General features: G+C 45.5%; 1 protein-coding gene across 3 annotated transcripts in view; it reads left to right on the forward strand.

Moving 5' to 3' along the window:
- Window positions 1-27716, forward strand: part of LOC137645670 (uncharacterized) — a 180494-nt gene that overhangs the window by 88630 nt on the left and 64148 nt on the right. For all 3 annotated transcript variants that reach the window (XM_068378511.1, XM_068378510.1, XM_068378512.1), the window contains exons 8-10: window positions 10124-10233; window positions 22557-22739; window positions 27401-27629. In XM_068378511.1, the coding sequence (XP_068234612.1) occupies window positions 10124-10233; window positions 22557-22739; window positions 27401-27629 (522 nt within the window). The remainder of the gene's footprint in view (window positions 1-10123; window positions 10234-22556; window positions 22740-27400; window positions 27630-27716) is intronic.

Here is a 27716-nt window from a genome sequence, read left to right on the forward strand (position 1 = left end):
AGCTATGTCATTTGGCTAGTTGGTAATTGGACGTTTCTTACATTATTATATTATACTATTGTCGTACATGGTGATTGTATTCTCCGCATTATGTTATTACTTTATTGGGCTTGGAAGGCATTCTCTGGTACATTTTCACCCGCCGTCACAGATCGACCCAGAAAAGGGATTTTGATGAAGGAAAAATCTATTTCTGGGGAGAGACCTGTGACGCCCGGTGAGACCCTTCCCGGTTATTTTTGTACGGACCCACCCTTTCCTTGCCAAGCCATATGTTCTTGCAGAAGGATGACCTGGAGAGCGCGAGTAGTAGGTGTCGGTGGGGTAGTCCAACTGTATTCTCTAGGGCCTGTCACGGCCCTCCCCTTTGATGAAGGGATTATCTAAATGGAAGACTGCCTGTGAATAGTGGTTTTCACACGCCCTTGTTAATTACACGACACCCACAAGGTGATCGCGCGAGGGTAGTAACCTCTGCATTCCATGCTTTTATCTTTCTCTAGTATATTTGGAAGATTTATATTAGAAAAGTGTAAAGAAGGACCCTTTTCACCGGGCGTTACAGGTCTCTCCCTAGAAATAGATTTTTCCTTCGTCAAAATCCCTTTTTTCAAGGAAATTTTACAAAATGCTTATTTTTAAAAGGAAATTTTGGGGTTCGCTGTTTACACGGGGTCGTCCTTTACATGGTAATATATGGTATATGTTTATTTAAAGCTCAATTAACTATTTAAATAATCGTAATTTACTAGAATGCAATAATGCTTCCGACACAAAATCTAATATGAGAGAGAGAGAGAGAGAGAGAGAGAGAGAGAGAGAGAGAGAGAGAGAGATCAGCTGTTGAAAAGTGATAGAATGCAGTTTTTGTTTATTTATTTAAAAGAAACAATTATTATCGAGATATTTAAGTTTTTAGTTTATAAAATAAGCTGTATTTCTGTTTAAGAAAGCATAGATAACATACTGCGCAAGAGACAACACATAGGTTGCATCATGCTTCTAGAGTAGCGTTGTAGGCTACAGTCGTTTGAGCGAAAACACCGAACATTTACAGTAAGTACACTTAAGCTGTACTGTAGTAATATTACTGTACATATATTACAGTAATATACGTTACAGTATCAGTGAGTATTAGGTTACAGTACAGTATACACTAGATAGGAATAACTTTTGCTATACAGAACAGTAAGGGGATGATTACGAAGTTTATCTTAGCACAATAATGTTCTGTAACCTTACTGTTTCCAGTACATAGTGTACATGTGTGCAAATGTTCTGTAAAATGTACATATGATTATAAACTGTTGTAGAAACCAAATTAAAACTATGAGGCAGTATTTATTGTGTTAATTATCAGCTCGGACACCTGCTTATGTCAAGGGGGAGTGACTTTTTAGGTTAGGGGGAAGGTAGCCCACCCTAGTGTAACATTTATTCGCAAATTTTCGCATATCGCCGCTGTCCCTGTAACCTAACTATCGCGATAATCGAGGTCTGACTGTATATAGGCTTTCATCTCCTCCCCACTCCATTTACAATGGGTAGGGACAACATAGTGGGATGTATAGGATAATTAATATATATGCCACACTCTTTCAGTTGATCATGTGGACTATTTTGTTATGATTAACAGTAGTTCACATTTAGGTTACTGTACTTGAATTGTCAAATTTAATCATGTACTGTATACCGTACTTTGGATTTACATATTTTATAGTGAATCCTCAGTAAAATTGATCATGTTTAGTGTTACATCTGTCGCTATGATTGCAGATCAGTGTATTATATGATCATTTTTTCTTTATATTTCTAATAAAGTCACAAGGACATTATTATTATTATTATTATTATTATTATTATTATAGGTTTTGTACCACAGTCTTGGATTAGAGTTCTTTTGCTTGAGGGGACACTCAGGCATCTCTAAAGGCATTTTATTTGCTGACACTTTAGTTTATATACTTTAAGGCCATTTTGTTCTGTAACTGAAATACAAACTACGCTATTTACCTGGGGTAATTACTTCGGCGTAGCTGAATGACGAGCCATAAAAGTTTTAACGAGGGTTTCCTACCCCGCCACTAGTTAGTGGGGGGTAGGGAGGGGTAGCTAGCTAACCCCCCCCTCACACACACACCGGTGAAAGGCTCACTTTACTTTTGGCTCGGGTAGAGAACAGACCTGTCTGTGCTCTCCCTCGCTTTGACTACCATAATTAATCTGTCTTTTTTGCTTTTTCTTTTTCGCAGTGTGACTGAAGTTGGCCTCTGCCATTATGCGTACTTGCCCTGGACTTCCTGGCCGCCCTTGTGGGACCTTTATGTCGGCGGTTGACACGGATCCCCACACCTTGTGTCCTCACTGTAGGGGCCAACGGTGTGATAGCGGTAACGTATGTATTGAATGTAGGGAGTGTTCTACCTCCCAGTAGGAGAGGTTTGCACGGCGCCATAAGAAGGCCAAAAGGGATCCTTCTTCAGAGGCTTCTCTGAAGAGAGAAAATTCCAGGACTTCTTCTTCCGTTGCCCTTTCCTCCTCCGAAGCTCCCCCTCGAGTGGCCTCTTCCGAGAGGCCGGCGGGTGGTAGCGTAGACCGCTGTGCTTTTGACCGATTCCGGGGTGCGGGAGAGGCAGTTGCCTCCCATAACGAGGCAGCTGCCTCCCATAGCGAGGCAGCTGCCCTTCCTCCCCCGGAGGAGGGTTTTGTTTCTAACAATGATTTATTGCAACTTTGGGCTTCCTTGGGGCTTCAGGGTTCGCCCTCCAAGGAAGCCCTGTTTGACATGATCAAACTGGGTGCAGCCGTCAAACAATCGCCAACTACAGCGGAGATAGATCCTCTGTCTGTGGTTGACGTTGTTGTGACGGAGACATCCCGTGGGTCTAGCCAAACTCCCGTTCCTGTGGCTGAGGTAGCTGAAGGCTTAGACTCTCCCTTCGAACATCCTTCAAGGGAGGATCTAAGTCCCACGGTCTCTCCTGCCGGCGATTCTCCCCCTCGGGGGAGTTCGCTTACAGAGACTCCTCTTCGAAGGCCCATCGATGGTCAGTTTGCTGATCCCACGGCCCCTTGTGGGCGTATAAAGCGGAAGGCTCGTCCTCCCCTTTGCCGTAGAGGCCTTCCTTCCCCTTACAAGGGGGTTAAGAGGCGCATCTTCGGCTCGTCGTCGCCACAATCCTCTGCGGAGGAGAAGACTCGCCGTTCTCCTGTCCTGCCAGCTACCAACCAAGACCTCTCCGGGGATCGTTCGCGATCCCCTTCAGAGGATGGTCGTCCTTTGGGACATTATGACCTGTCGCCCAGACCATCCACTTCCAGAGTTCCTGATGAGCGTGACGCGCCACCTGATACTGCTACTGCGCAGTCTCCGGGCCTTTCGGGGCTGAAGGGTCTTGAGCGCAAAACTGCGCCTCTTGCCCTCAAGCGCCAGGCACCGCCTGAGTGCTCGCCTGCTGATGATGCTGCTGTTCCTGACTTAGCGCCTCGGCGCTCACCCTCAGGCGTTCGTGCCTCCATTCCTGTTACGCGCCAGGGTCCCCCTGCGCTCCCACGCCCTTCGGCGGCCCGGCGCCCTCCAGCAGTTCCTGAGATAGCGCGCCAGCGCTCACCTGCGCATATGCGCCCACCGGTGCCCCAGCGGCCACCTGCGCCATCGCGCCCACCAGCAGTTCCTGATACGGCGCTCCTGCGCTCACCTGCGCATACGTGTCCACCGGTGCCCCAGCGGCCACCTGCGCTCACGCGCCCTCCAGCGCCTCGGCGCCCTCCAGTTCCTGCATCGTCACGCGCGGTTCAGGAGGCACATAAGCTGGCGCACAGGCGCCCACAGGTTCCTACGGACTCGTCGCGCCCGTCTGGGGAGACGCGCAACGCGCGGTTCCAGCTCCAGCGCCCACGCGCTGCGACATCTCAGCGCGTCGCCCAGGAGGCTCCCAAGTTAGCGCACGGGTGCTCACGGCCGCCTCTGGGCTCTCCCTTCAGACCGCGCGAGCTTGCATCTGATGCAACCGCGCACGACGCTCCGGTAATGCGCCCTGTTGCTGCTACACGCCCCGTTCCTGTATTTAAGGCGACCAAGGTAGCCCTTCAGCGAACACCAGAGCATCCTCATCCAATGGTACGCCCTGCGCGGCCGCCGCAACACCGCACTCCGGTGCGACCGCATCCTGATGCGCGCCATGTGCGCCCACGATCGCCGGCACGACCAACGCGCCCACAGGCGAGTATGCTGGTCTTATCCGACCAGCGCCAACCTCCGTGCCAACGCGCCCTCGGCCGGTTCTTCCGGACACGCGCTCAGGCGCCCCCGTTATCTCGCGCCCTTCGGGGCCGCACCAGGTCGCTGCGCGCCCGCGCGTTCGGCCGACTCTTGCGCCGGCACCTGCTCGCTACACGCCCTCGCCATCGCCTACGCGCTCTCGCGACCCCGCTCCCGCTCCAGCTGCTGCGCGCCCACGCGCCCGTGCTATCGCCATCACGCCATCGCTCCTAAATTCCCGTCTGCGCGCCATCGCGCCCTCGCGCCCGCCCCCAACCGCGCGGTTGCGAGATTCCAGTATCGCGCCAGCCATTCACGCGCGACCCTGACCAGGGCCCAGCTTATGAGCCCCAGCGCGAGTGCCGCCAGGCGGACTCCTCTTCGTCGCGTACGCTTCCCCGCAAGCGCAGACCAGCGCGCTCGCCGGAGGAGGGGCGCTTCCCGGACAGGTCTAGGGACTCTTCTCTTTCAGCCCTGCAGGCGAACCCTCGTTTGTCGACTCCTCCTAGGGATCCCTCGATCCCCTTCCCTCCAGAGGGGGTGTCTGACAGCGCGACTGTCAGACAGCAGCCCTGGTTCGGCACCCTAGTCAGAGCCCTTGTGCAGGCTATTAAGCCCGCCCTCTCTGATTCGGGCCACGAACCAGCGGCAGCTTCCTCCCCTCTGAAGAGGAAGAGAGGAGTCTCTCCCGTGGAACCTCCTCCGAGGCCTATTCTGTCTCCGCGCAGATCCTTGCGCAAGGCTCCTTCTCCCCCCCAGACCTTCTCGCCCTCCCCTGCGGAGGAGGATTACCCCTCCTCAGGAGAGTCGGATGAGCCGGACCACTCCCCCATCGCACCAATGGGGGAGGTTCCGCCTCTCCCCGAGAGGTCTTCTCGTCCAGAGGTAGAGAAGAGCCTGCCCCTTTCGCTGCTCGAGTCCTGTATCCCGCCCAGGAGGGAGCCTAAGGACTCTAAGATGATTCCCAAATCGTCAGCGAGGATCAGGCAGGAACTGTCTAGAGCCGTCGAGGATGTCCACGTGTCCCCCCAGGAAGAGCCACTGGGGACGGGAGACTTCGCTGCCAGTCCTTCGGGAGGAGAGCACCAGGAGTCAGAACATGCGTTCTGGCAAGTCCTGACCCTCATTAGGAACCTTAATGGGATCCCAGACCCTGAGGTCCCACCTCGTGAAGGGAAGAACACCCAGAAACCCTCTAGGGCCAGTGCAGCTTTGCCCTGGTCTCAGGGGATGAAGAGTGTCAGGGACAAGGTTGAGGGCCAGCTCTCTGAGCTTGCCTCCTCCAGCAGATCGAGTGCTGGTAATAAGCTCCTCCCTCCTCCTCGAGTCCACCAGAGGAGGTACTTCGTGATCCTTGAGGAGTCTTGTCTGAGTCTTCCCTTACACCACTCCGTGGAAGAACTCACAGGGGGAGTCCCTCTTGAGAGACTCTCCAACCGGCACGTGTCCTTCTCAGCCACTGAGATCCTAAGCCAGGAGAAGGTCACCAAGTGCGCCATGCAGGCGACTTCGTGGCTCGACATCTGGCTGGGGTCTCTGGGCATCCTGGTGCGGTCCGAGGACCTCTCCAAAGAAAGCACCAGGAAAGCGCTAGAAACCTTTCTTCTCTCGGGCACACGGACCATTGAGTTTCTGGCCCACCAAGTCTCGAGCTTGTGGGCCAATACGATCCTCAAGCGTCGGGACGCTGTGGCCGAGAGGCTCCATCATAAGGTACCCAGTGCTGAGGCTAGCAGGCTCAGACACTCTTCCGTTCTCGGTAAGAGCCTGTTTGAGCCTAAGGACGTGGAGCTCACTGCTGAGAGGTGGAGGAAGTCCAACCAGGATTCTCTCATCCACAGGGCCCTGACATCGAGGCCCTACAAACCTCCAGCAATCCAGCAGCCCCGTCCGGCTAAGGACACAAAGAAGACGACCACAGCGAAGCCCAAGGTGTCTAAGCCCTTTCCTGCCAAGAAGTCCTCCAGGGGAGGCAAAAACCCTAGAGGTACCAGCCGAGGCCGGAAGCGCTAGGGTTGGCAATCCCCCTGCATGTCCACCAGTGGGGGGATGCCTACAGAGTTGTGCGACAAGGTGGCAGCAACTCAGGGCGGATGCCTGGACGATCTCCATGATCTCTCTAGGTTATCGCGTCCCGTTCACAGCCTCTCTACCTCCCCCGACAGCGAATCTAGTGTCGTTGAGCTCTTTTTGCCATGGGATCGGCAAAAGGGCAGGCCCTCCGGGCCGAAGTCCAGACCATGTTGGAGAAGGGTGCTCTCCAGGAGGTTGTAGACGGGTCCCCAGGCTTCTACAGTCGACTCTTTCTTGTGAGAAAGGCGTCTGGAGGCTGGAGACCAGTCATCGACCTCTCGACCCTGAACGGGTTTGTCAAGCAGACTCCGTTCAGCATGGAGACGGCAGACACGGTCAGACTTGCGATGAGACCACTAGACTTCATGTGCACACTGGACCTGAAGGACGCGTACTTCCAGATCCCAATCCATCCGTCTTCAAGGAAGTACCTGAGATTTTGCTTAGACAACAAGATCTACCAGTTCAAGGTGCTGTGTTTCGGTCTCTCCACAACTCCTCAGGTGTTCACCAGAGTATTCACCATTATCTCTTCGTGGGCCCACAGGATCGGCATCCGTCTCCTTCGTTATCTGGACGACTGGCTGATCCTAGCAGACTCGGAGGCAACCCTTCTTCGCCACCGAGACAGACTCCTCGAAGTTTGCCAGGATCTTGGGATTGTGGTAAATCTCGAGAAGTCCTCCCTGCAGCCCTCTCAGAAACTGGTATATCTAGGAATGGTCATAGACACCAATCTCCACAAAGCCTTCCCATCAGACGAAAGGATAGCAAGGCTGAGGAAGGTTGCGAGACCTTTCCTCAATCGAGAAGAACTCCCAGCCCAATCGTGGCTTCGTCTCCTCGGCCACCTCTCCTCCCTGACCCGTCTCGTTCCCAACAGTCGCCTCAGAATGAGATCCCTCCAGTCGCTACTCAAGTCTCGGTGGAGTCAAGGACACGACTCCCCGGACACCTTGATCCCGATGAGACCTGCGGAACGGGCGGACCTCAGTTGGTGGGTGGCAGACGAGAATCTATGGAAGGAAGTGGATCTTCTGGCCCTTCCCCGGATTTGATGCTGTTTTCGGACGCATCAAACAAAGGGTTGGGGGCCCATGTTCTGAGCCACAGGACCTCAGGCCTGTGGTCAGAATCAGAAAAGTACCTTCATATAAACCTGCTAGAGATGAAGGCCGTCTTCCTGGCACTTCAGAAGTTCCACCAAGTCCTGGCGGGCCACTCTGTGGTGGTGATGAGCGAAAACACCACAGTGGTGGCTTATATCAACAAGCAGGGAGGTACCTTTTCGGAACAGCTATCCCATCTTGCAGTAGAGATCCTGAGATGGCCCGAAGTCCACTCGATTTCACTAGCGGCTCGCTTCATTCCAGACAAAAGGAATGTGCTCGTCGACAGTCTGAGCAGAGCGACGCAGATAGTGAGTACCGAGTGGTCTTTGGATCCTCAGATAGCCAACAAAGTCCTGACTTTGTGGGGTTCCCCGACGGTGGATCTGTTCGCTACGGCGCTGAACACCAAGCTCCCGCTGTACTGCTCCCCAGTCCCGGACCCCAAGGCTCTCTGGCAGGATGCCTTCCAACAACGGTGGGACAACGTCGATGTGTACGCCTATCCCCTGTTCTGTCTGATGAGGAGGGTACTCAACAAGACCAGAACATCGGTCAATCTCTCAATGACCTTGATAGCTCCGCTATGGCATCATGCAGAGTGGTTCCCGGACCTTCTGCAACTCCTCACGGAGATTCCGAGGGAGCTCCCTCCACGTCGCGAGTTACTCAAACAACCACACTCCAACATCTACCACAAAGCCATAGCTTCGCTTCGACTTCATGCCTGGAGACTATCCAGCATCTCCTCACAGAGAGAGGATTTTCGCAACAAGTTGCGAACAGGATGTCTGGCCACCTGCGCAAATCATCAGCAGGAGTCTACCAGGCGAAGTGGCGAGTTTTCTGTGGTTGGTGCCGTGGAAGGGGTATCTCTCCCCTCGATGCCACTTTACCAGCAATAGCGGAGTTCCTCGTTTATCTGCGGGAGGAAATGCGCCTTTCAGTCTTGGCAGTGAAAGTCTATCGCTCAGCCTTAAGTCTTGCCTTCAGGCTCAAAGGAATGGACATTTCCTCCTCGTTGGAACTGTCTCTCCTCATACGGAGTTACGAACTTACCTGCCCTCAGTCGGAAGTGAGACCTCCTCCTTGGAACGTGGTTCAAGTTCTCAGGTCTCTTAAGAGACCTTCCTACGAACCATTACGCCAGGGTTCTGATCGCCACCTTACCTGGAAGACGGTGTTCCTGCTAGCTTTGGCCTCGGCCAAGCGAGTCAGTGAACTTCATGGTCTCTCCTACGACGTCGCCCATTCAAGGGGATGGGGGGAGGTAACGTTCAGCTTCGTCCCTGAGTTTGTTGCCAAGACTCAGAACCCGGGAGTGCCGGACCCAAGGTTCGACTCCTTCCAGGTTTCGAGTCTCCGTTCTATAACAGATGACCCAGACCATCTCCTACTGTGCCCAGTTAGGAGTCTGAGGTTGTATCTTAAAAGAACAGCTGCAGTTCGCCCCCAGGTGCAAGCTTTGTTCGTGAGCACCGGGGAGACGAAGAGGAGGGTCACCAGGAATACCGTCTCGGCCTGGATTCGCAAAGTAATTCATCTGGCCTTGAATCCTGACCCTCCTTCGTCACGTCGCCCTAGAGCGCATGACGTCAGGGGCGTGGCTACGTCCCTGGCCTTCAAGAAGAACTTTTCAGTGACGCAGGTCCTGCAAGCTGGGGTGTGGAAGTGTCAGACCACCTTCACGGCCCACTACCTGCAAGACGTGACATACAGGAGGCTCGATACGTTCTCTATCGGCCCTGTGGTGGCTGCACAACAGCTGGTCTAACTTCAGGCTCCTTATTGGACAAGTAGCAGAAGGTTGAGGGCATTGTTACCCGGTGAATGAAAAGATCTGTCTGGCCCTTTTCTTTTCTTCATCCTCTCCTCCCTTGGAGAAAGCAGCATCCTGGGTCCTTTGCACAGCTGACCTCGAACCTCTGCAGGTAAGCCATGCTTCCTTGTGTTCCTAGTATTAAGTTGTAATACAGTACTGTCATGTCCCCATACCCTGACGAGGTGGTATTGGGAGAGTTCTAGCCTAGATTTCCTTCTGAAGAACTCCAGGTCAACTTCCTAGGACGAGTCACTGCTCACCTTCACACACAGCTTACGTAGGTCGCAGCAGTCTCACTACTGCCAGCGAGGAGCAGGGACCCCCTCACCCCATGAGTTCGTTCAAACTCGGGTTCGGGGTCCCCGGGCAAGCCAAAGCCAGTATGGCAGGGTACTTACCACCCTTCCTAAGGGTTAAGTCACCCCATGTAAATAGCGTGGTTTGTATTTCAGTTACGGAACAAATGACAAATTCGTAGATAATTTGTATTTTTCCTATCTATACAAACCTTACCTATTTACACATATGTGCCCACCAGCCCTGTCCCCCAAGATAAGTCCTACCTCTAAGTAAAGTGAGCCTTTCACCGGCGTGTGTGAGGGGGGGGGGTGTAAGCTAGCTAAACCCCCCCCCCCCCCCGCTAACTGGCGGCGGGGTAGGATACCCTAGTTAAAACTTTTATGGCTCGTCATTCAGCTACCCCGAAGTAATTACCCCAAGTAAATAGCTAAGGTTTGTATAGTTAGGAAAAATACAAATTATCTACGAATTTGTCATGTTTTCCAGCATTACCATTGTATTTAAACTCTTTTGCAAGACACTTTAGGAGTTATTGATATTTTATTTTACATTTTTCAGAATGACCCTCTTCGTGCAGGTACTGTCTCAGAAGCTGTAGAAAAATGTGGAGGACCTTCCGTGAAACAGTGCTCTATCGTGGTTCGTGTTCATCGTGTTATCAGTCACAGGTATTTTTGTTGAGCATACTATATTTTAAGGTTAGGTACAATTAATAGTTTAAAGGAGAGGAGGCAAGGAAAAGATGGGCAGAATATTTTGAAAGTTTACTGAATGTTGAGGATAATAGGGAGGCAGATATAATTGCTGTTGCAGGTGTTGAGGTGCCAGTGATGGGAGATGAGAATGAGAGAGAGATTTCAATAGATGAAGTGAGGAGAGCACTTAATGAAACGAGAGTAGGAAAAGCATCTGGTATGGATGGTGTGAGAGCTGAGATGTTGAAGGAGGGGGGTGTGACTGTACATGAATGGTTGGTGAGATTGTTTAATATCTGTTTTGTGTTGTCAATGGTACCAGTAGATTGGGTTTGTGCATGTATTGTACCACTATATAAGGGTAAGGGAGATGTGCATGAGTGTTGTAATTCAAGAGGTATTAGTTTGTTGAGTGTAGTTGGAAAAGTGTATGGTAGAGTAATGATTAATAGGATCAAGGATAAAACAGAGAATGCAATCTTAGAAATACAGGGTGGTTTTAGAAGAGGTAGGGGTTGTATGAATCAGATATTTACAGTTAGGCAGATATGCGAGAAATATTTAGCAAAAGGTATGGAGGTGTATGTTGCGTTTATGGATCTGGAGAAAGCGTATGATAGAGTTGATAGGGAAGCAATGTGGAATGTGATGAGGTTATATGGAGTTGGTGGAAGATTGTTGCAAGCAGTGAAAAGTTTCTACAAAGGTAGTAAAGCATGTGTAAGGATAGGAAATGAAGTGAGTGATTGGTTTCCGGTGAGAGTGGAGCTGAGACAGGGATGTGTGATGTCGCCGTGGTTGTTTAACTTGTATGTTGATGGAGTGGTGAGAGAGGTGAATGCTCGAGTGCTTGGACGAGGATTAAAACTGGTAGACGAGAATGACCATGAATGGGAGGTAAATCAGTTTTTGTTTGCAGATGATACTGTACTGGTTGCAGACACAGAAGAGAAGCTTGGACGATTAGTGACAGAATTTGGAAGAGTGTGTGAGAGAAGGAAGATGAGAGTTAATGTGGGTAAGAGTAAGGTTATGAGATGTACGAGAAGGGAAGGTGGTGCAAGGTTGAATGTCATGTTGAATGGAGAGTTACTTGAGGAGGTGGATCAGTTTAAGTACTTGGGGTCTGTTGTTGCAGCAAATGGTGGAGTGGAAGCAGATGTACGTCAGAGAGTGAATGAAGGTTGCAAAGTGTTGGGGGCAGTTAAGGGAGTAGTAAAAAATAGAGGGTTGGGTATGAATGTAAAGAGAGTTCTATATGAGAAAGTGATTGTACCAACTGTGATGTATGGATCGGAGTTGTGGGGAATGAAAGTGATGGAGAGACAGAAATTGAATGTGTTTGAGATGAAGTGTCTAAGGAGTATGGCTGGTGTATCTCGAGTAGATAGGGTTAGGAACGAAGTGGTGAGGGTGAGAATGGGTGTAAGAAATGAGTTAGCAGCTAGAGTGGATATGAATGTGTTGAGGAGGTTTGGCCATGTTGAGAGAATGGAAAATGGCTGTCTGCTAAAGAAGGTGATGAATGCAAGAGTTGATGGGAGAAGTACGAGAGGAAGGCCAAGGTTTGGGTGGATGGATGGAGTGAAGGAAGCTCTGGGTGATAGGAGGATAGATGTGAGCGAGGCAAGAGAGCGTGCTAGAAATAGGAATGAATGGCGAGCGATTGTGACGCAGTTCCGGTAGGCCCTGCTGCTGCCTCCGATGCCTTAGATGACCGGGGAGGTAGCTGCAGTAGGGGATTCAGCATTATGAAGCTTCATCTGTGGTGGATAATGTGGGAGGGTGGGCTGTGAGACCCTAGCAGTACCAGCTGAACTCGGTTGAGTCCCTTGTTAGGCTGGAGGAACGTAGAGAGTAGAGGTCCCCTTTTTGTTTTTGTTTCTTTGTTGATGTCGGCTACCCCCCAAAATTGGGGGAAGTGCCTTGGTATATGTATGTATGTATAATTAATGTAAAGCCTTAAGGTTAGGTATAATTAATATAAAGTTTGTTTTATTCAAATTATTCATACCTAGGATTCACATTGATGATGTTTACAAAGCGAGAACTTCTCTCCCTATAGTCTATCCCACCCTACTAGAGTCTCCTTGGCACTTGATCTTCCTTGGGGGCGAGGTGAATTTTGCACCTGCTAGCCCACCATGATCAAATAAAACTGTAGGTCAAGTCTTATTCATTGTGATCTCAGAATGGAGGACCTTCGAGAAGTTCTCCACATGGTTTTGGATTTTTCATTTAAAACTTTTTTTGGATATATTTAAAGTAGGAATAGAAAGATACGTCATACCCTTGATTTTATAATATGTTTATGTACCGAATGGTATGTGAATTGGTATTTGTTAGATAAGGACCCACATTGTACCAAGTATACTGTTAGTGGTCAATAACAAGACCTTAAACTTCGGTGTTCTGAAAGTTCTGATTATCCTGAAAAACTTGTGGCCGAGTATCTTATGTCTAGTTAGTGACCACAAGAACTTGCGATAGATATTAAGAGTACTAAAAAAACTTGTGGTAAGGACATTAAGTGTAAGAGACAAGTTGAGTGTTGGATAGAGGAAGATTCAGATCAGAAATTTACTTCTTTTTCTAATCTTGTGATTGTCGATAGAGATTAGTGTTCAAGCTCTTAGTGAGAATATAGAATTCAGTTAGAAATGGATGTATTAAATTACATTTTGTCACATTATAGAACAGATTTCCAGTTTTATGTAATATATAGCTTCTAGATTCACTGATAATGTCTCGTGAACCAATACTGCATCTATTTCTTATCCTAGTATCCTTACCTATTCTACATCAATTCTTAGCCTACCATATTTGTAATGATAATTTATCTGTGGTTGATCTTTTTGTTTGGTTGTATAATCTAAGAACCATAGAGAATCAAATCTTTCCATACAAACTTCAATTCCATCCATTTTCTTCCCTTAGCCAACAAAGGGAGGTACAACGAGGTTCCATAATCTTTTATAGCCCCAATTTCAGCCTACTGGATTTCTTATTTACATTATTCACAATCCAAATCTGGAAATGAAGAACAGGTCAGGACTGCTGAAGCTTTACGTAGTCCTTTGAATTCTGTTTCTGAATCAACTGCTCTTGATCAAGCTTTATGTTCCATGATTAATAATGTAGCTTATAGTATTACCCTTTTCTTCCCAAATGAACGCACTGTCTCAGCCCGGAACATTATATTGGCTTAGGCACGTAAAATATTCAAGCCGATTGTTCTTTCACTAGTAGAGATTCACTAACTAAAAACTCAAATACCCTTTTGATTAATAAATGAATAGGGGCTACAATAAAAGTAAAAAATCTGTATGTTTTAGCTGGATAAATTTTGTTACTAGCAGTAGCCTCTCCAAGCGATGGCCAAGTCACAAGAACATCTAAAGTAAATGTTGTTGCTAGTACTGTGCTTGCAAAATTGTGATAGTTAATGCAAATTCCTCAAATACTTTTCCCGTTGGTGCTTATCTCTTAATTAAATATTCAACCATATAATATGAATTTACAAAGTCATTTACTTGGCCAATCAGTATCTGCAGATCAGGTAAATATACTGGAACCAGTAGTAGATTTTAATATGAGGTTTTAAAAAACTTAAGATTGACTGCTAGGTTAATTAAAGAGTTGTTCACAATAGAGGAAAAGCTCAGCAATTGCTTAATTTATATATGATTTGTTTTTCACCATATTTGTCATAAGGCCCCTATTTTCAAACTTGAAGAGATGCAAGTTGGTCAGTCTTTTCTTAATTGTGAATGTTTAAGTAGTAGAGTGCAAATAGTAGTTGTTAATTGGTACCATAGTAATTATCATTAGGAATATACAGTATCTGGTATTCATTAGTGTATGTAGTGCTTGGCCCATTACTTTCATATCATATACGCATGATTTGTGGTTTGTCCTTGAAAATAAGCTTGTTGCATATGCTGATGCTTCTGTCTTTGCATCAATTCAATCCTGTGGTTGCTGAATCCCTCAATAGGTAGTAGGTTGGCCAGGGCACCAGCCACCCATTGAGATACTACCACTAAAGAGTTATTGGATCCTTTGACAGGCCAGACAGAACTACATTTGACCCCCCCCCCCTCCTCTCTGTTTACGGCTCATTTTTACTTTGATTACACATATACCGAATAGTCTTTTGAGGGTAAACTCAGGCACGCTATTCTATCATGTTTCTCTTCTTGTTGTTTGTTTTTATTTTTTATATTTTATAAATGAAAGATCTAATTAAATATTGTTCCGGTTCTTGAAATATTTTATTTATATTGTTCATTACTTCTCTTGTAGTTTATTTATTTCCTTGTGTCCTTTCCTTACTTAGCTAATTATTCTTGTTTGATCCCTTGAATTTATCCTGATTTTCTAACTAGAGTTTTAGCTTAGCTTGTAATAATGATAATAATAAGTCTATCTTTCTCTGGTATAATTGGAAGGTTTTATCAGAAAAGATATATAAGAAGGACTCTTTTCACAGGCCGCCACAGGTCGACCCAGAAATGATAATAATAAGTCTAGCTAAGATTACTGCAAATTGTGGGATATGATGTTGAAGTCTAACAAAACTCAAAGTATGAATATGGTTGTAAGTAGATTAAGGATATTTGCTCCTCAACATTAGATATTTTCATTGACGATGTCTCTTTAACTGTATGCAAATCATTTAAGATCCACAGTGTGATACTTGATTGTAAATATACTTATGAGAAAGGTATCCAATTCTTTTCTTCTCCAATATCAAAATAACATGCATATTTAGAAAGTCTTTCAATATTTTTAGTGATCAATGTATCCTGGTGAAATGTTTTAATTATTTCATTTTGCTGTGTTTTAAATATTATTTTGCTGACTCTCATGTTAATCTGTTGCACAAAAATGTTAGTGTATTAAATTCCTTTGTCTCTGATTTGGATATTGATCTCTAGCACCAACATTGACTTAGTTTATTGTGTTTTGTGAGATTTTTCAAAATTATGACCATCCTTTCAATTAATTTCTTATAATTCTCCTTTCATACTTTACATTTGACTTATCTAATTAATAAGGTTATGGACCTTAATATATTTGTTTTCTCATTTTTCATTTATAGTTTATTCATTACTTCTTCCTTGCTGGAGCTTTTGGGAATGTAACATTTTGTTTTTCCAACTAGCATGGTAGCTTGGCTAGTAATAATGATAACAACATATTTAATGGCTCAATATTATAGTTTAACTCAAGTAAGGAATTTGAATTTTTGCAAGTATCTGTCTCATAGACAGATACTTCTTGGGTACCTATTGCCCATAGTTGTATTTTAATTGTAGTTATGAAAACTAGTTCTATTTTGAATATGGAGACCAATCCCCCCTGTCCCTTCCAATGAAAAATGTAAGAATGCCTATTGCAAATAGATATGATATTTTATCTCCAAAGAAAGATGATGACTCATTAAGAAACTCTAATATATTTAAAATCAGTGTCAAGTATCACCATCCTCCTTGACAAATAAGTCATTTAAGAAAAATGTTGAAGTAGGCTAGAAAGACCTGCCTTCACAAAGAATTATCAGAGAACCCTGGCAATCTAGCATTTCAAATAACCCAGATTTTTTTTGTCCTAAAATTTTGTTTTTCAATATTAATCTTACCCGATGATCATGTAGCTGTCAACTCCGTTGCCCGACAGAAATCTACGGTCGGGATACGCCAGCGATCGCTATCCAGGTGGGGGTGTACTCAACAGCGCCATCTGTGAGCAGGTACTCAAGTACTTCTTGTCAACAAGAACTCAATTTTTCCTCTGTCGTGCCGCCGGCAAGACCTACTTGGATACGCTGTTGATTTTGGAGTCTTTGTTTCACGATTTGGTGATGTATTTGCTCTAAAGTTTAGCCTTCGCTGTTCAGGAAGCTTTATCCTTAGCTTAGCAAGCTTTTGGAATTAATTTGATTTATTGGTTAACGAACTTTGCTTAATTTTGGAATTCCCCCTTGACTACTTCTAAATTCAAGATGTCTGACCAGTCCCAAGTTCTTAAATACAGGCAGTGTAGTGTTAGGACTTGTACTAGGCGTCTTCCGAAGGCCTCTATAGATCCTCACACCGTATGTTCCAATTGTAGGGGTAAATCCTGTCAATTGGAAGATCGATGTGGGGAATGTGCTGGGCTTTCGGAATTCGATTTTAACGAATTCCTCAGATATGCACGTAGGTTAGAGAAGGAGAGAGATAGGAGGAGTTCTTCTCGCTCTGTGGATTTTTCCTCTCCCCATGCCCCTCAACCTTTTCCTTCCCCTGTGGTGGTGACTCCCGAACCTGCTACGAGTGCTCAGCCTGCAATGGCTGATATGTTGCGTGCCATTCAGGCTCTCGGTGAGAAGGTGGAGTCGTTGGTTAGTGACCGTAATCAGCTCTTGGCAGATGTCAGAGAGCTGAAAGCGAAGAGTGCAGTGGGAAGTGTTAGTGCTAGTGATGTGCATAGTGTCAGTGTCAGTGTTGCGCATGAGGGTACATCTGTGCGTGCCAGTCGTCCTCCCAGTCCGGGACCTCTTGCAAGCTCCCAAGCCCAGGGGAGAAGCAATGTCGAAGGACCAAAGGGTTCGGCAGGCCTTGATCGGCGCACGGATGTATCCTCAGTGGTTGCGGACGTATCTGTTAAGGATCGTCCCATCCACATACAGACGAATGAGCCCTTACATTCCTCGTCTGTGGAAGAAGTTTCCAGGAGGAAACGGTGGACCAAGGTCTCACGACCGCTCAAACGTAAGGTCCCTTCCGAGCTAGTCCAACGGCCCAGGTGTAGCCACTGGGTCAGTTCGGACTCGCCGCAGTCATCTGATGACTGCACACCTCCCAAGAGAGGTAGAGTGGTCCCTCAACAGGCTACTGCTCCGTCTGTTGTTGCTCCAACCACAGTAGACCCTAAGTGGTCCATGCTGCAGACTATGCAGTCTCAGCTTGCGGCATTCATGCAGGAGTATCATGCTGAGAAAGTTAACACCTCTCCTGTTAACCTACAACCCGCAGAGGTTGTGCGCTCAGCAGATACTGCGGCTGCCTGCTCCCACACTCCACCTGTGAGAGCTCCTCCACCGATGCGCAGTCCTCCCTGCCAGACGCATGTTCTTGGTGCACCATCTGCTAACATGCGTGAGCTGCCGCATCAGGAGTTGCCGGGTTCCAGCACGATGCGGCATTCTCCTCAGCCCATGCAGCATGCTCTGCATACCTTACAGCATGCTCCGCATACCATGCAGCATGAGCCGCATACCTTACAGCATGCTCTGCATACCATACCGCATGCTCCTCAGCCCACCGCCGCCCCTCCCACACACCAGCCCTCTGCTTTTGTTGTTGCCAGCTCGCAGACCGACCAGCAGAGGCATGATGTTGGATCCGCAAGTACGCATGCACCCGTTCTGCCGGATTCAGCCGTTCAGCTTGCTGCTCTGCCTTTGCCACTCACAACTCAACTTTCGGATGATGATGTATCCGATGATGAAGCTGCACATCTGGATGAACCTCACTCTGATATTGAAGGACACAAGTCTTCGCCACCCTCCTTAGACTTTCGCAAAGTCCTTGCCTTGTTCAGGGACTTGTATCCTGAGCATTTTGTGTCTGCAACCCCTCGTTCTCCTCCCTCCGAGTTTGCTCTGGGCATGCAGTCTGCTGCGCCTGCCTTCACCAAGCTTGTTCTCGCCAGATCATCTAGGAGAGCTTTGAGGGTTATGGGGGACTGGTTGTATTCCAAGAAGCAACTGGGAAGGACCTCTTTTGTCTTTCCTCCTCCCAAGCTTGCTCCTAAGTCGAGCGTCTGGTATGCCACGGGAGAGGAACCCGGCTTGGGGGTTCCTGCCTCTGCCCAGGCCGACTTCTCAAGTCTGGTTGACTCTCCCCGCAGGTTGGCTATGAGACGTTCGAAGATCTGCTGGTCCTTTTCCGATTTAGATCATCTGTTGAAGGGAGTCTTTCGTGCCTTCGAGATATTCAACTTCCTCGATTGGTGTTTGGGAGCCTTAAGCAGGAAGACTTCCCCTTCAGATAAGGACTCGGCCATGCTGATCATGTCTAGCATGGACAAGGCAATTCGGGATGGGTCTGGTGAACTTGCGGCTTCATATGTATCAGGAGTCCTTAAGAAGAGAGAACATCTTTGCTCCTTCTTATCTGCTGGTATCACTCCTTGCCAGAAGTCAGAGTTGTTGTTTGCTCCTCTCTCCAAGTGTCTGTTTCCGGAGGAGTTGATTAAGGGGATGGCTGCCTCACTTATCCAGAAGGATACTCATGATCTGATGGCTTCTTCTGCACGTAAGGCTAAAACCTTACCTTCCGTGCCTAGACCCTTCCGCCCTGCAGCAGTTGACACACCTGCTTCTAGGTTCATCCCGCCCTTTCGTGGCAGAACCTCCAGCAGAGGAGGTACCCGTGCAGACAGTCACCGTGGCAAGTCCAAGAAGGGTTCCAAGTCCGCAAAAGGCAAGTTTTGACTGCCTTCCTCTCCAGACAGCAGTGGGAGCCAGACTCAAGACCTTCTGGCAAGCTTGGGAGAGCAGAGGTGCAGACGCTCAGTCTGTGAAGTGGCTAAGGGAGGGATACAGAATTCCGTTCTGCCGCAATCCCCCTCTAGCTACATCTCCCATCAACCTCTCTCCCAACTACAAGGAGAAGGACAAGAGGCTAGCGTTGCAACAAGAGGTGTCGCTCTTGCTACAAAAGGAAGCGGTGGTCATAGTCCGGGATCATCAATCCCCGGGCTTTTACAACCGTCTCTTCCTGGTAGCCAAGAAGACAGGAGGTTGGAGACCGGTGCTGGACGTCAGTGCTCTCAATGCTTTTGTCACCAAGCAGACGTTCACGATGGAGACGACGAAGTCGGTCCTAGCAGCGGTCAGGCAGGAGGACTGGATGGTCTCGTTAGACCTGAAAGACGCATACTTTCACGTCCCCATCCATCCAGACTCCCAACCTTTCCTAAGATTCGTCTTTGGAAAGGTTGTGTACCAGTTCCAAGCCCTGTGCTTTGGCCTAAGCACGGCACCTCTTGTGTTTACCAGACTGATGAGGAATATTGCGAAATTCCTTCACTTGGCAGACATCAGAGCCTCCCTCTATTTAGACGACTGGCTTTTAAGAGCTCCCACAAGTCGTCGCTGTCTGGAGAATCTCAGATGGACTATGGATCTGACCAAGGAACTGGGCCTCCTGGTCAATTTAGAGAAGTCCCAGCTCGTCCCATCCCAGACCATTGTCTACCTGGGTATGGAGATTCAGAGTCGAGCTTTTCGGGCTTTTCCGTCGGCCCCAAGGATCAACCAAGCCCTAGAATGCATCCAGAGCATGCTGAGAAGGAACCGATGCTCAGTCAGGCAGTGGATGAGTCTAACAGGGACACTTTCATCGCTGGCCCTGTTCATCGAGTTAGGGAGACTCCACCTCCGCCCCCTTCAGTATCATCTAGCTGCTCACTGGATAAAGGACATGACGCTAGAGACGGTCTCAGTTCCTGTTTCCGAAGAGATGAGGTCTACTCTAACGTGGTGGAAGAACAGCATTCTTCTCAAGGAAGGTCTACCATTGGCTGTTCAGACCCCCGACCACCGTCTCTTCTCGGACGCATCAGACACGGGCTGGGGTGCGACACTGGACGGACAGGAATGCTCGGGAACATGGAATCAGGAGCAAAGGACACTTCACATCAATTGCAAGGAGTTGTTGGCGATTCATCTGGCCTTGATAAACTTCAAGTCCCTCCAGCTAAACAAGGTGGTGGAGGTGAACTCCGACAACACCACAGCCTTGGCTTACATCTCCAAGCAGGGAGGGACTCATTCGAGGAAGTTGTTCGAGATCGCAAGGGACCTCCTCATTTGGTCAAAAGATCGAAAGCTCACGCTGGTAACGAGGTTCATTCAGGGCGATATGAATGTCATGGCAGATCGCCTCAGCCGGAAGGGTCAGGTCATCCCCACAGAGTGGACCCTTCACAAGAATGTTTGCAGCAGACTTTGGGCCCTGTGGGGTCAGCCAACCATAGATCTGTTCGCTACCTCGATGACCAAGAGGCTCCCGTTGTATTGTTCTCCGATTCCAGACCCAGCAGCAGTTCACGTGGATGCCTTTCTGCTGGATTGGTCCCATCTCGACCTGTATGCATTCCCGCCGTTCAAGATTGTCAACAGGGTACTTCAGAAGTTCGCCTCTCACAAAGGGACACGGCTGACGTTGGTTGCTCCCCTCTGGCCCGCGAGAGAATGGTTCACAGAGGTACTGCAATGGCTGGTCGACGTTCCCAGGACTCTTCCTCTAAGAGTGGACCTTCTGCGTCAACCTCACGTAAAGAAGGTACACCCAAACCTCCACGCTCTTCGTCTGACTGCCTTCAGACTATCGAAAGACTCTCAAGAGCTAGAGGCTTTTCGAAGGAGGCAGCCAGAGCGATTGCCAGAGCAAGGAGGACATCCACTCTCAGAGTCTATCAGTCTAAATGGGAAGTCTTCCGAAGCTGGTGCAAGGCCAATGCAGTTTCCTCAACCAGTACCACTGTAACCCAGATTGCTGACTTCCTGTTACATCTAAGGAACGTAAGATCCCTATCAGCTCCTACGATCAAGGGTTACAGAAGTATGTTGGCAGCGGTTTTCCGCCACAGAGGCTTGGATCTTTCCACCAACAAAGATCTACAGGACCTCCTTAGGTCTTTTGAGACCTCAAAGGAACGTCGGTTGTCCACTCCAGGCTGGAATCTAGACGTGGTCCTAAGGTTCCTTATGTCATCAAGATTTGAACCGCTCCAATCAGCCTCTTTTAAGGACCTCACATTAAAAACTCTTTTCCTCGTGTGCTTAGCAACAGCTAAAAGAGTAAGTGAGATCCACGCCTTCAGCAGGAACATAGGTTTCACATCTGAAACGGCTACATGTTCCTTGCAGCTCGGTTTTTTGGCTAAAAACGAGCTTCCTTCCCGTCCTTGGCCTAAGTCGTTCGAGATCCCAAGCCTGTCCAACTTGGTGGGGAACGAACTGGAGAGAGTACTTTGCCCAGTTAGAGCTCTTAGGTACTATCTAAGAAGGTCAAAACCATTACGAGGACAATCAGAAGCCTTATGGTGTGCTATCAAGAAGCCTTCTCTACCAATGTCTAAGAACGCAGTTTCTTACTACATCAGGCTTCTGATTAGAGAAGCACATTCTCATCTGAAGGAAGAAGACCTTGCTTTGCTGAAGGTAAGGACACATGAAGTGAGAGCTGTGGCTACTTCAGTGGCCTTCAAACAGAACCGTTCTCTGCAGAGTGTTATGGATGCAACCTATTGGAGAAGCAAGTCAGTGTTCGCATCATTCTATCTCAAAGATGTCCAGTCTCTTTACGAGAACTGCTACACCCTGGGACCATTCGTAGCAGCGAGTGCAGTAGTAGGTGAGGGCTCAGCCACTACATTCCCATAATCCCATAACCTTTTTAACCTTTCTCTTGAATACTTTTTATTGTTGTTCTTTGGGTTGTACGGTCAGCTAAGAAGCCTTCCGCATCCTGGTTGATTTGGCGGGTGGTCAATTCTTTCTTGAGAAGCGCCTAGGTTAGAGGTTGTGATGAGGTCCTTTAGTATGGGTTGCAGCCCTTTATACTTCAGCACCTAAGAGTCGTTCAGCATCCTAAGAGGACCGCTAGGCTCAGTAAGGAAGACGTACTTAATAAAGGCAGAGTAATGGTTCAAGTCGACTTCCTTACCAGGTACTTATTTATTTTATGTTTGTTATTTTGAATAACTAATAAAATGAAATACGGGATACTTAGCTTCTTTGTTAACATGTATGCTGGTCTCCACCCACCACCCTGGGTGTGAATCAGCTACATGATCATCGGGTAAGATTAATATTGAAAAATGTTATTTTCATTAGTAAAATAAATTTTTGAATATACTTACCCGATGATCATGAATTAAAGAACCCGCCCTTCCTCCCCATAGAGAACCAGTGGACCGAGGAGAAAATTGAGTTCTTGTTGACAAGAAGTACTTGAGTACCTGCTCACAGATGGCACTGTTGAGTACACCCCCACCTGGATAGCGATCGCTGGCGTATCCCGACCGTAGATTTCTGTCGGGCAACGGAGTTGACAGCTACATGATCATCGGGTAAGTATATTCAAAAATTTATTTTACTAATGAAAATAACATTTTATAATGATTTTGGTTTTTTTTTTCTACTTGAATATTCATCATATACTTGCATTTTTTATTTTCACTCAAGATGTTAGATTTTTTCCAAATACAGTACATGTATAATTTTTGTCTTCCAGGAAACAAACACAAAATATTGATAAATGGGAGGTGATAGCCCAAGATGCTAATGGGATATTTTGTACTGTAGATATTCCAAATCGACCTCTAGTACGAGAGATTACCCAGCTTATTGAGGAAGGTGAAGGACAGACATGGCATTTTACCCACGTCGACATTGTTGAGCGCCTGACTGATTCACAGTAAGAACTGGATTTTTCTCTTACCAGAAAGTAGTATCCTTTTTTCTTTATAAGTGTTTCTTTTAAATACTTTGGAATATTTATTTACACAGATTAATACAATACTAATTACTGCTTTATAAGGAAAAATAGAGCAATTATCAATACCATTTCTGTAGAGTGGCTTGTTAGATTATTTTAAAGGACTTAATTGTATACTTTTGTTAGTTCACAAACCTATTGCATATGGTGTAGCTAATTTGGTGTATCAGACAAAATACGACACATGCATCTTCAGTACTGTATAGTCCTGGGGAAATAGCATTATGAATAAGTCCAATTGCAAAAGTTTGTTTTATTGCATGAATATGTCATATGGACCTTTGGGAACACCATTTCCAAAATAGGGCAAATTTGTCCATTTTGAAATTGTGTAATTTACTCTTACCTTTTTGGGCAGTATATTTTTTCATGCTTATCTACAAAACATTGCATCTTATGGGTAGGTGGTACAATCTAATAAAATAGGAAATTATATTATGCTCACATGTATTTCTATAAGGGTTTTCTCTAAATCAGAAGCTTTACAGTATCAGCAAACAAGCCCAAAATTGAAGTACAGAATTGTGAAAAACATGAGAAAACTGACTTCAGTCTCCTTTTTTTTTTTCAATATCTCCTAAGCTACTCATCTCACAGTAAAATGTTATAGAATTGGTCTTTACAGTGAAGTTTTTACTTGAATTTGGCATATTTGTTTTCTTTATAATGCTAATATTAGCCACAAGAAATGCAAAAAAGTGAATAGCTCTAAATTTAAGTCAATGCAAAATAGATGAAAATAGTGGGTTTGTTCTGTTGCTTGCATCTGGCATTTATACCTTTATACCTTTAGAAACATCATAGTAAAATGAATGAAAGAAGTAATGATTGGTAATTATCAGGCATCATAACATCAATGGCCAATGATGCTGATTAGAGTAAGAATAACTAAGAGTCATTAGCTTAATTATAAAATATTCAATATTGTATATAGGCTTGAAAATTAGTAAGAAGGCCAGTTTCCAATATGAACTTGAAAATGCCACTGGCATCATACACAACATCTCCCCAAGGAACCTTGGTGAACATGTGCCTGCTATTCTTACCATGATCTTTAGAGAGGAATCGTTCTTAAAGATCCCAAAGACTGGAACAGTAACATGCTATTTGTAAATGCCTAACAGAGGGAACCAAGCAATCATTATAGAAGGGTTGGCACCTGCCAGTCATCAAGAACTCATTTATTAAACGAGTGTGCCCAATTCTTAGTTGGCAGAGGGCACCAGCCACTCATTGAGATACTATCACAAGAGAGTTATTGGCTCCTTTTACTAGCCAGATAGTACTACATTAGAGTAGTACTATCTTTTGCATATACATACACTTAATAGTCTGGCCTATTCTTTACACATTCTCCTCTTTCCTCATACACCTGACATCACTGAGATAACCAAAAAATTCTTCTTCACTCAAGGGATTAACTACTGCACTGTAATTATTCAGTGACTACTTCCAATTGGGTAGCGCCATTGCCTCTGTACCATGGTCATCTACGGTCTTGGGTTAGAGGTCTTTTGCTTGGGGGTACACTCGGGCGTATTATTATATCGGTTTCATTATTTCCTTTCCTCTAGACTATTTTTCCTGTGGCCCTTGGGCATATAGTATCCTGCTTTTCCAACTAGGATTGTAGCTTAGCAAGTAATGATAATAATAATATAGCCCTTGTGATCTTTATAGATGTAGAGAAGAACAAAAGGCTCTCATCTTTACATCAAATAAAGAAGAAACATATAATCTCCCATTTAGAGAGAGATAATTTTACTCTGCCCTATCATCATGCAGTGATACAGCCCAGGCTCAGACAATGTAGTACTGTCTAGCCAGTCAAAGGACCCAATAACTCTCTAGCGGTAGTATCTCAACGTGTGGCTGGTGTTTTGGCCAACTTACTACCTACTACCTACAAAGAATTTGGATTCTAAACCTTGTTCCCATGGCACACATTACAATAATGCTCCACCATCTAGTATATAAACTACTCATGTTGATGAACTGATTTGTTGGCTTGTTTTGGTATAGCTGATGGATCGAATAGAACTGAAAGATAACTGCACAATTCATACTCAAATACAGACTTTGGGTCTTCATTTTTGTCAAGGGCAGTATAGGGCAAATACTGCAAGTCTCTGATAGAGTAAGTGTGGGTCAACCTGTTGCAAAGGGATTCCATTTTTCAAGTGTTTCAAGAATAATGCATGTCTTTGACACCCTTTGATTGCCTAGCACTGGTCATGTCTTTGTGTTGTTCTGAAGTTAAAAACTTTTTTCCAGTAAGCTCCTTCATCGCTTGGTTGATATCTGTACATGCTGGCATTAACATTATCCAAATTGATCTTTGTATCTGTCATCCTTCTTTCTTTCATCAACCTGCCACCTGTCTTTAGACTTTACATCAATATTTGTTCAATTACTAAGTCTGCTGACAACCCTTCCCAGTAATGATTACTGTTTCTTAATACATGGTATCCATTCAAGAATTTTCTGTAGACTTCTGGATGCTGGTCTTTAAGTTGCTCCATCATCTGAAGGTAAAAGTATTCAGATTTTGACCTGCAATTGCAGAAAAAGGTAACATATTCTGCACTTCCTTCAAGTGAAGTAACCAGTCCCCTGTGTGCTCTGCTTGGAGAAATTCCCCCAGTATGTCAACCCTATCCATATATTGGAACCAAGGTTTTGAAATCCTTTGATCTCTCATTGACATTTTCTCCTCATCTATTTTCATAGAGATATCATCAATTGCAAGTGGCTCAAGAATATCATAAATTTTTTTTTTACCATCTAGTATTTCATTTAGTAGTTGACGAATCTCTGACAAATAATTAAAGGGTGAATTGGACTGCTGCTGTAGCTCTTCCTCCTCCAACTCCTCCTCACAAATCAGAAAAGATTTGTACCCTTAATGGCTGAAATTGAAAGTTTCTTATCGTAGAAAAGATGTAGAAATTAAAAAGAAAAATATATAATAACTAGTTCTAATAACTGATAAATTTCTTGATGTAGCGTACAAGTCAAATAGCTTTCCAGTTCCTCTAGGTTGCCAATCATAGAGGAACTGGAAAGCTATTTGCTTCTAAGAATACAGTGGATAGACTCACTCACTCACTCCGGTGGTACTTAGGCCACATTTTGACCCATGACTGCTCATGATAGGATTCTCCACTCTTTTCTATCCTGTGCCTGATGGAACCATTCATTCGGGTTTCCCCCAGAGATTCTTACATCTTCTCCAATATTTTCTTGGCCGTCCTACAGGTCTTCCAGCAACCTCAGCCAAGAATATCCTCTTTGGAGCTCTATCCATTTGGTAATATGTAGCTCTTAGCAGCTTTGCCTGTAATTGGTTATATAAAAGGATTGTTTTGCAGTGGAAGCCCCTCGATCACTAATAACAACGGCCACAGATCTGTGAACGATTCCCTTTGTGGGCAAAACAGCTGTTGTTCAGAAATCCTGTATTTGTTTATCATTTAGTGAATCATGTCAACAGGTGGAAAGGTGAAAAAAATTCCACATCTGATCAGTCATGTAACAGAGCATTTATTTTACATGGTTGTAAGCATGTCTGCGTTTGGTCGACTTCCATATTTCTAAAAATATTGGCTGATGTAGGGAACATCTTTTTGGACGCGTTTGATTTTTTATGCTTTACTAATTTGTCAATATACTTTGATTTCCCCTCAATGAACTTGATCCTGAATGGCCTTGAAGATCACTACAAGTTCCCAGCAATTGCTAGGAATAGTTGATTTCTGCAACGTCCATTTCTCTGACAGATATAGGTTTTTATCAGATTTTTCATCTAAGTATATGGTTTTTAATTTTGCCTCCACTTGCATGTTTTCCACAATTCTCTCTTATTTTTTATGAATATTGAGATGATCCAAATTGTGTGGGTAACTTCACTTCCTTTTTTATGACACCATAGATGATTGATGGGGTCTAATAGTGGGTGTCCAGGAAGAAGTTGAATAACAGTGGTATTGAGGTTAATAAGCCTTCTTTATTTGCTAAATGTAAAGCTTTCAGTAAGATTAGATAGGTAGATTTCAATGAATGTAACAGTAAAATAGAAAAAGTTTGACAGATTGAGAGTAATTATTGCACTTTTGTATACAGTATTTTAGCATTAGAGTATTTTTCTTTTAATTAAGAACTGTATGTTGTATATGCAAAGCAGCATATGTTGTAAAGTTGAAGTAATTTATCATATACATAGGTATGAATTGTATACTGGGCCTTCTTTTTTGTAACCCGGAGCTTTTCATAACAAACCTTTTACTACATTTTAATCTTGTTAATGATAGCAACAAGAAGAGCTAGAAGGAGGGATGGATGGTGTTAAAAGGTAGATCTAGAATTAAGAGAATGATTCATAAAGAAATTCATTATGATGGCAAAGGGACTTTAAAAAGCAAGTATGTAGATGAGTTTATGCTCATAGAGCTGTCTATTAGAAATATGATTTAATTAGTTCTTAAAATATAATTTTTTGCTCCAACATTTTTCTTGTACAATTTTTTATATTTTTTATTTTTCTGACTAAATTTTAAATTCTTTTTCTTTTCTTTCTTTAGAAATCCCGGTTTATTTTCCCTGATATCTTCATTACATCATTCTTACCAAAAGGCCTTGCAGAATAATCCTCTTTTATGTCCACTTTTGGTAGACCATGTTACTTCATCATCACAAACATTCTGTTACGTCTTCAATGTTAATTTGGGAGTCACAAAGGTCTTCAATAATGATGAAGAAGTTGTTATACCCCTCAGTCTTCCAATTTATTCATTGGGAGATATTTTTCAGGTTGGTGAATTCTGAAAACCTTATCATTGCGTGGCTTGACAATATTGGTTCATTTTTATGTTTTACTTGCCATCTTACATGATTTTT

Source organism: Palaemon carinicauda, chromosome 8, assembly GCF_036898095.1.
Source record: "Palaemon carinicauda isolate YSFRI2023 chromosome 8, ASM3689809v2, whole genome shotgun sequence".
In the NCBI taxonomy this organism is placed as follows: domain Eukaryota; kingdom Metazoa; phylum Arthropoda; class Malacostraca; order Decapoda; family Palaemonidae; genus Palaemon; species Palaemon carinicauda.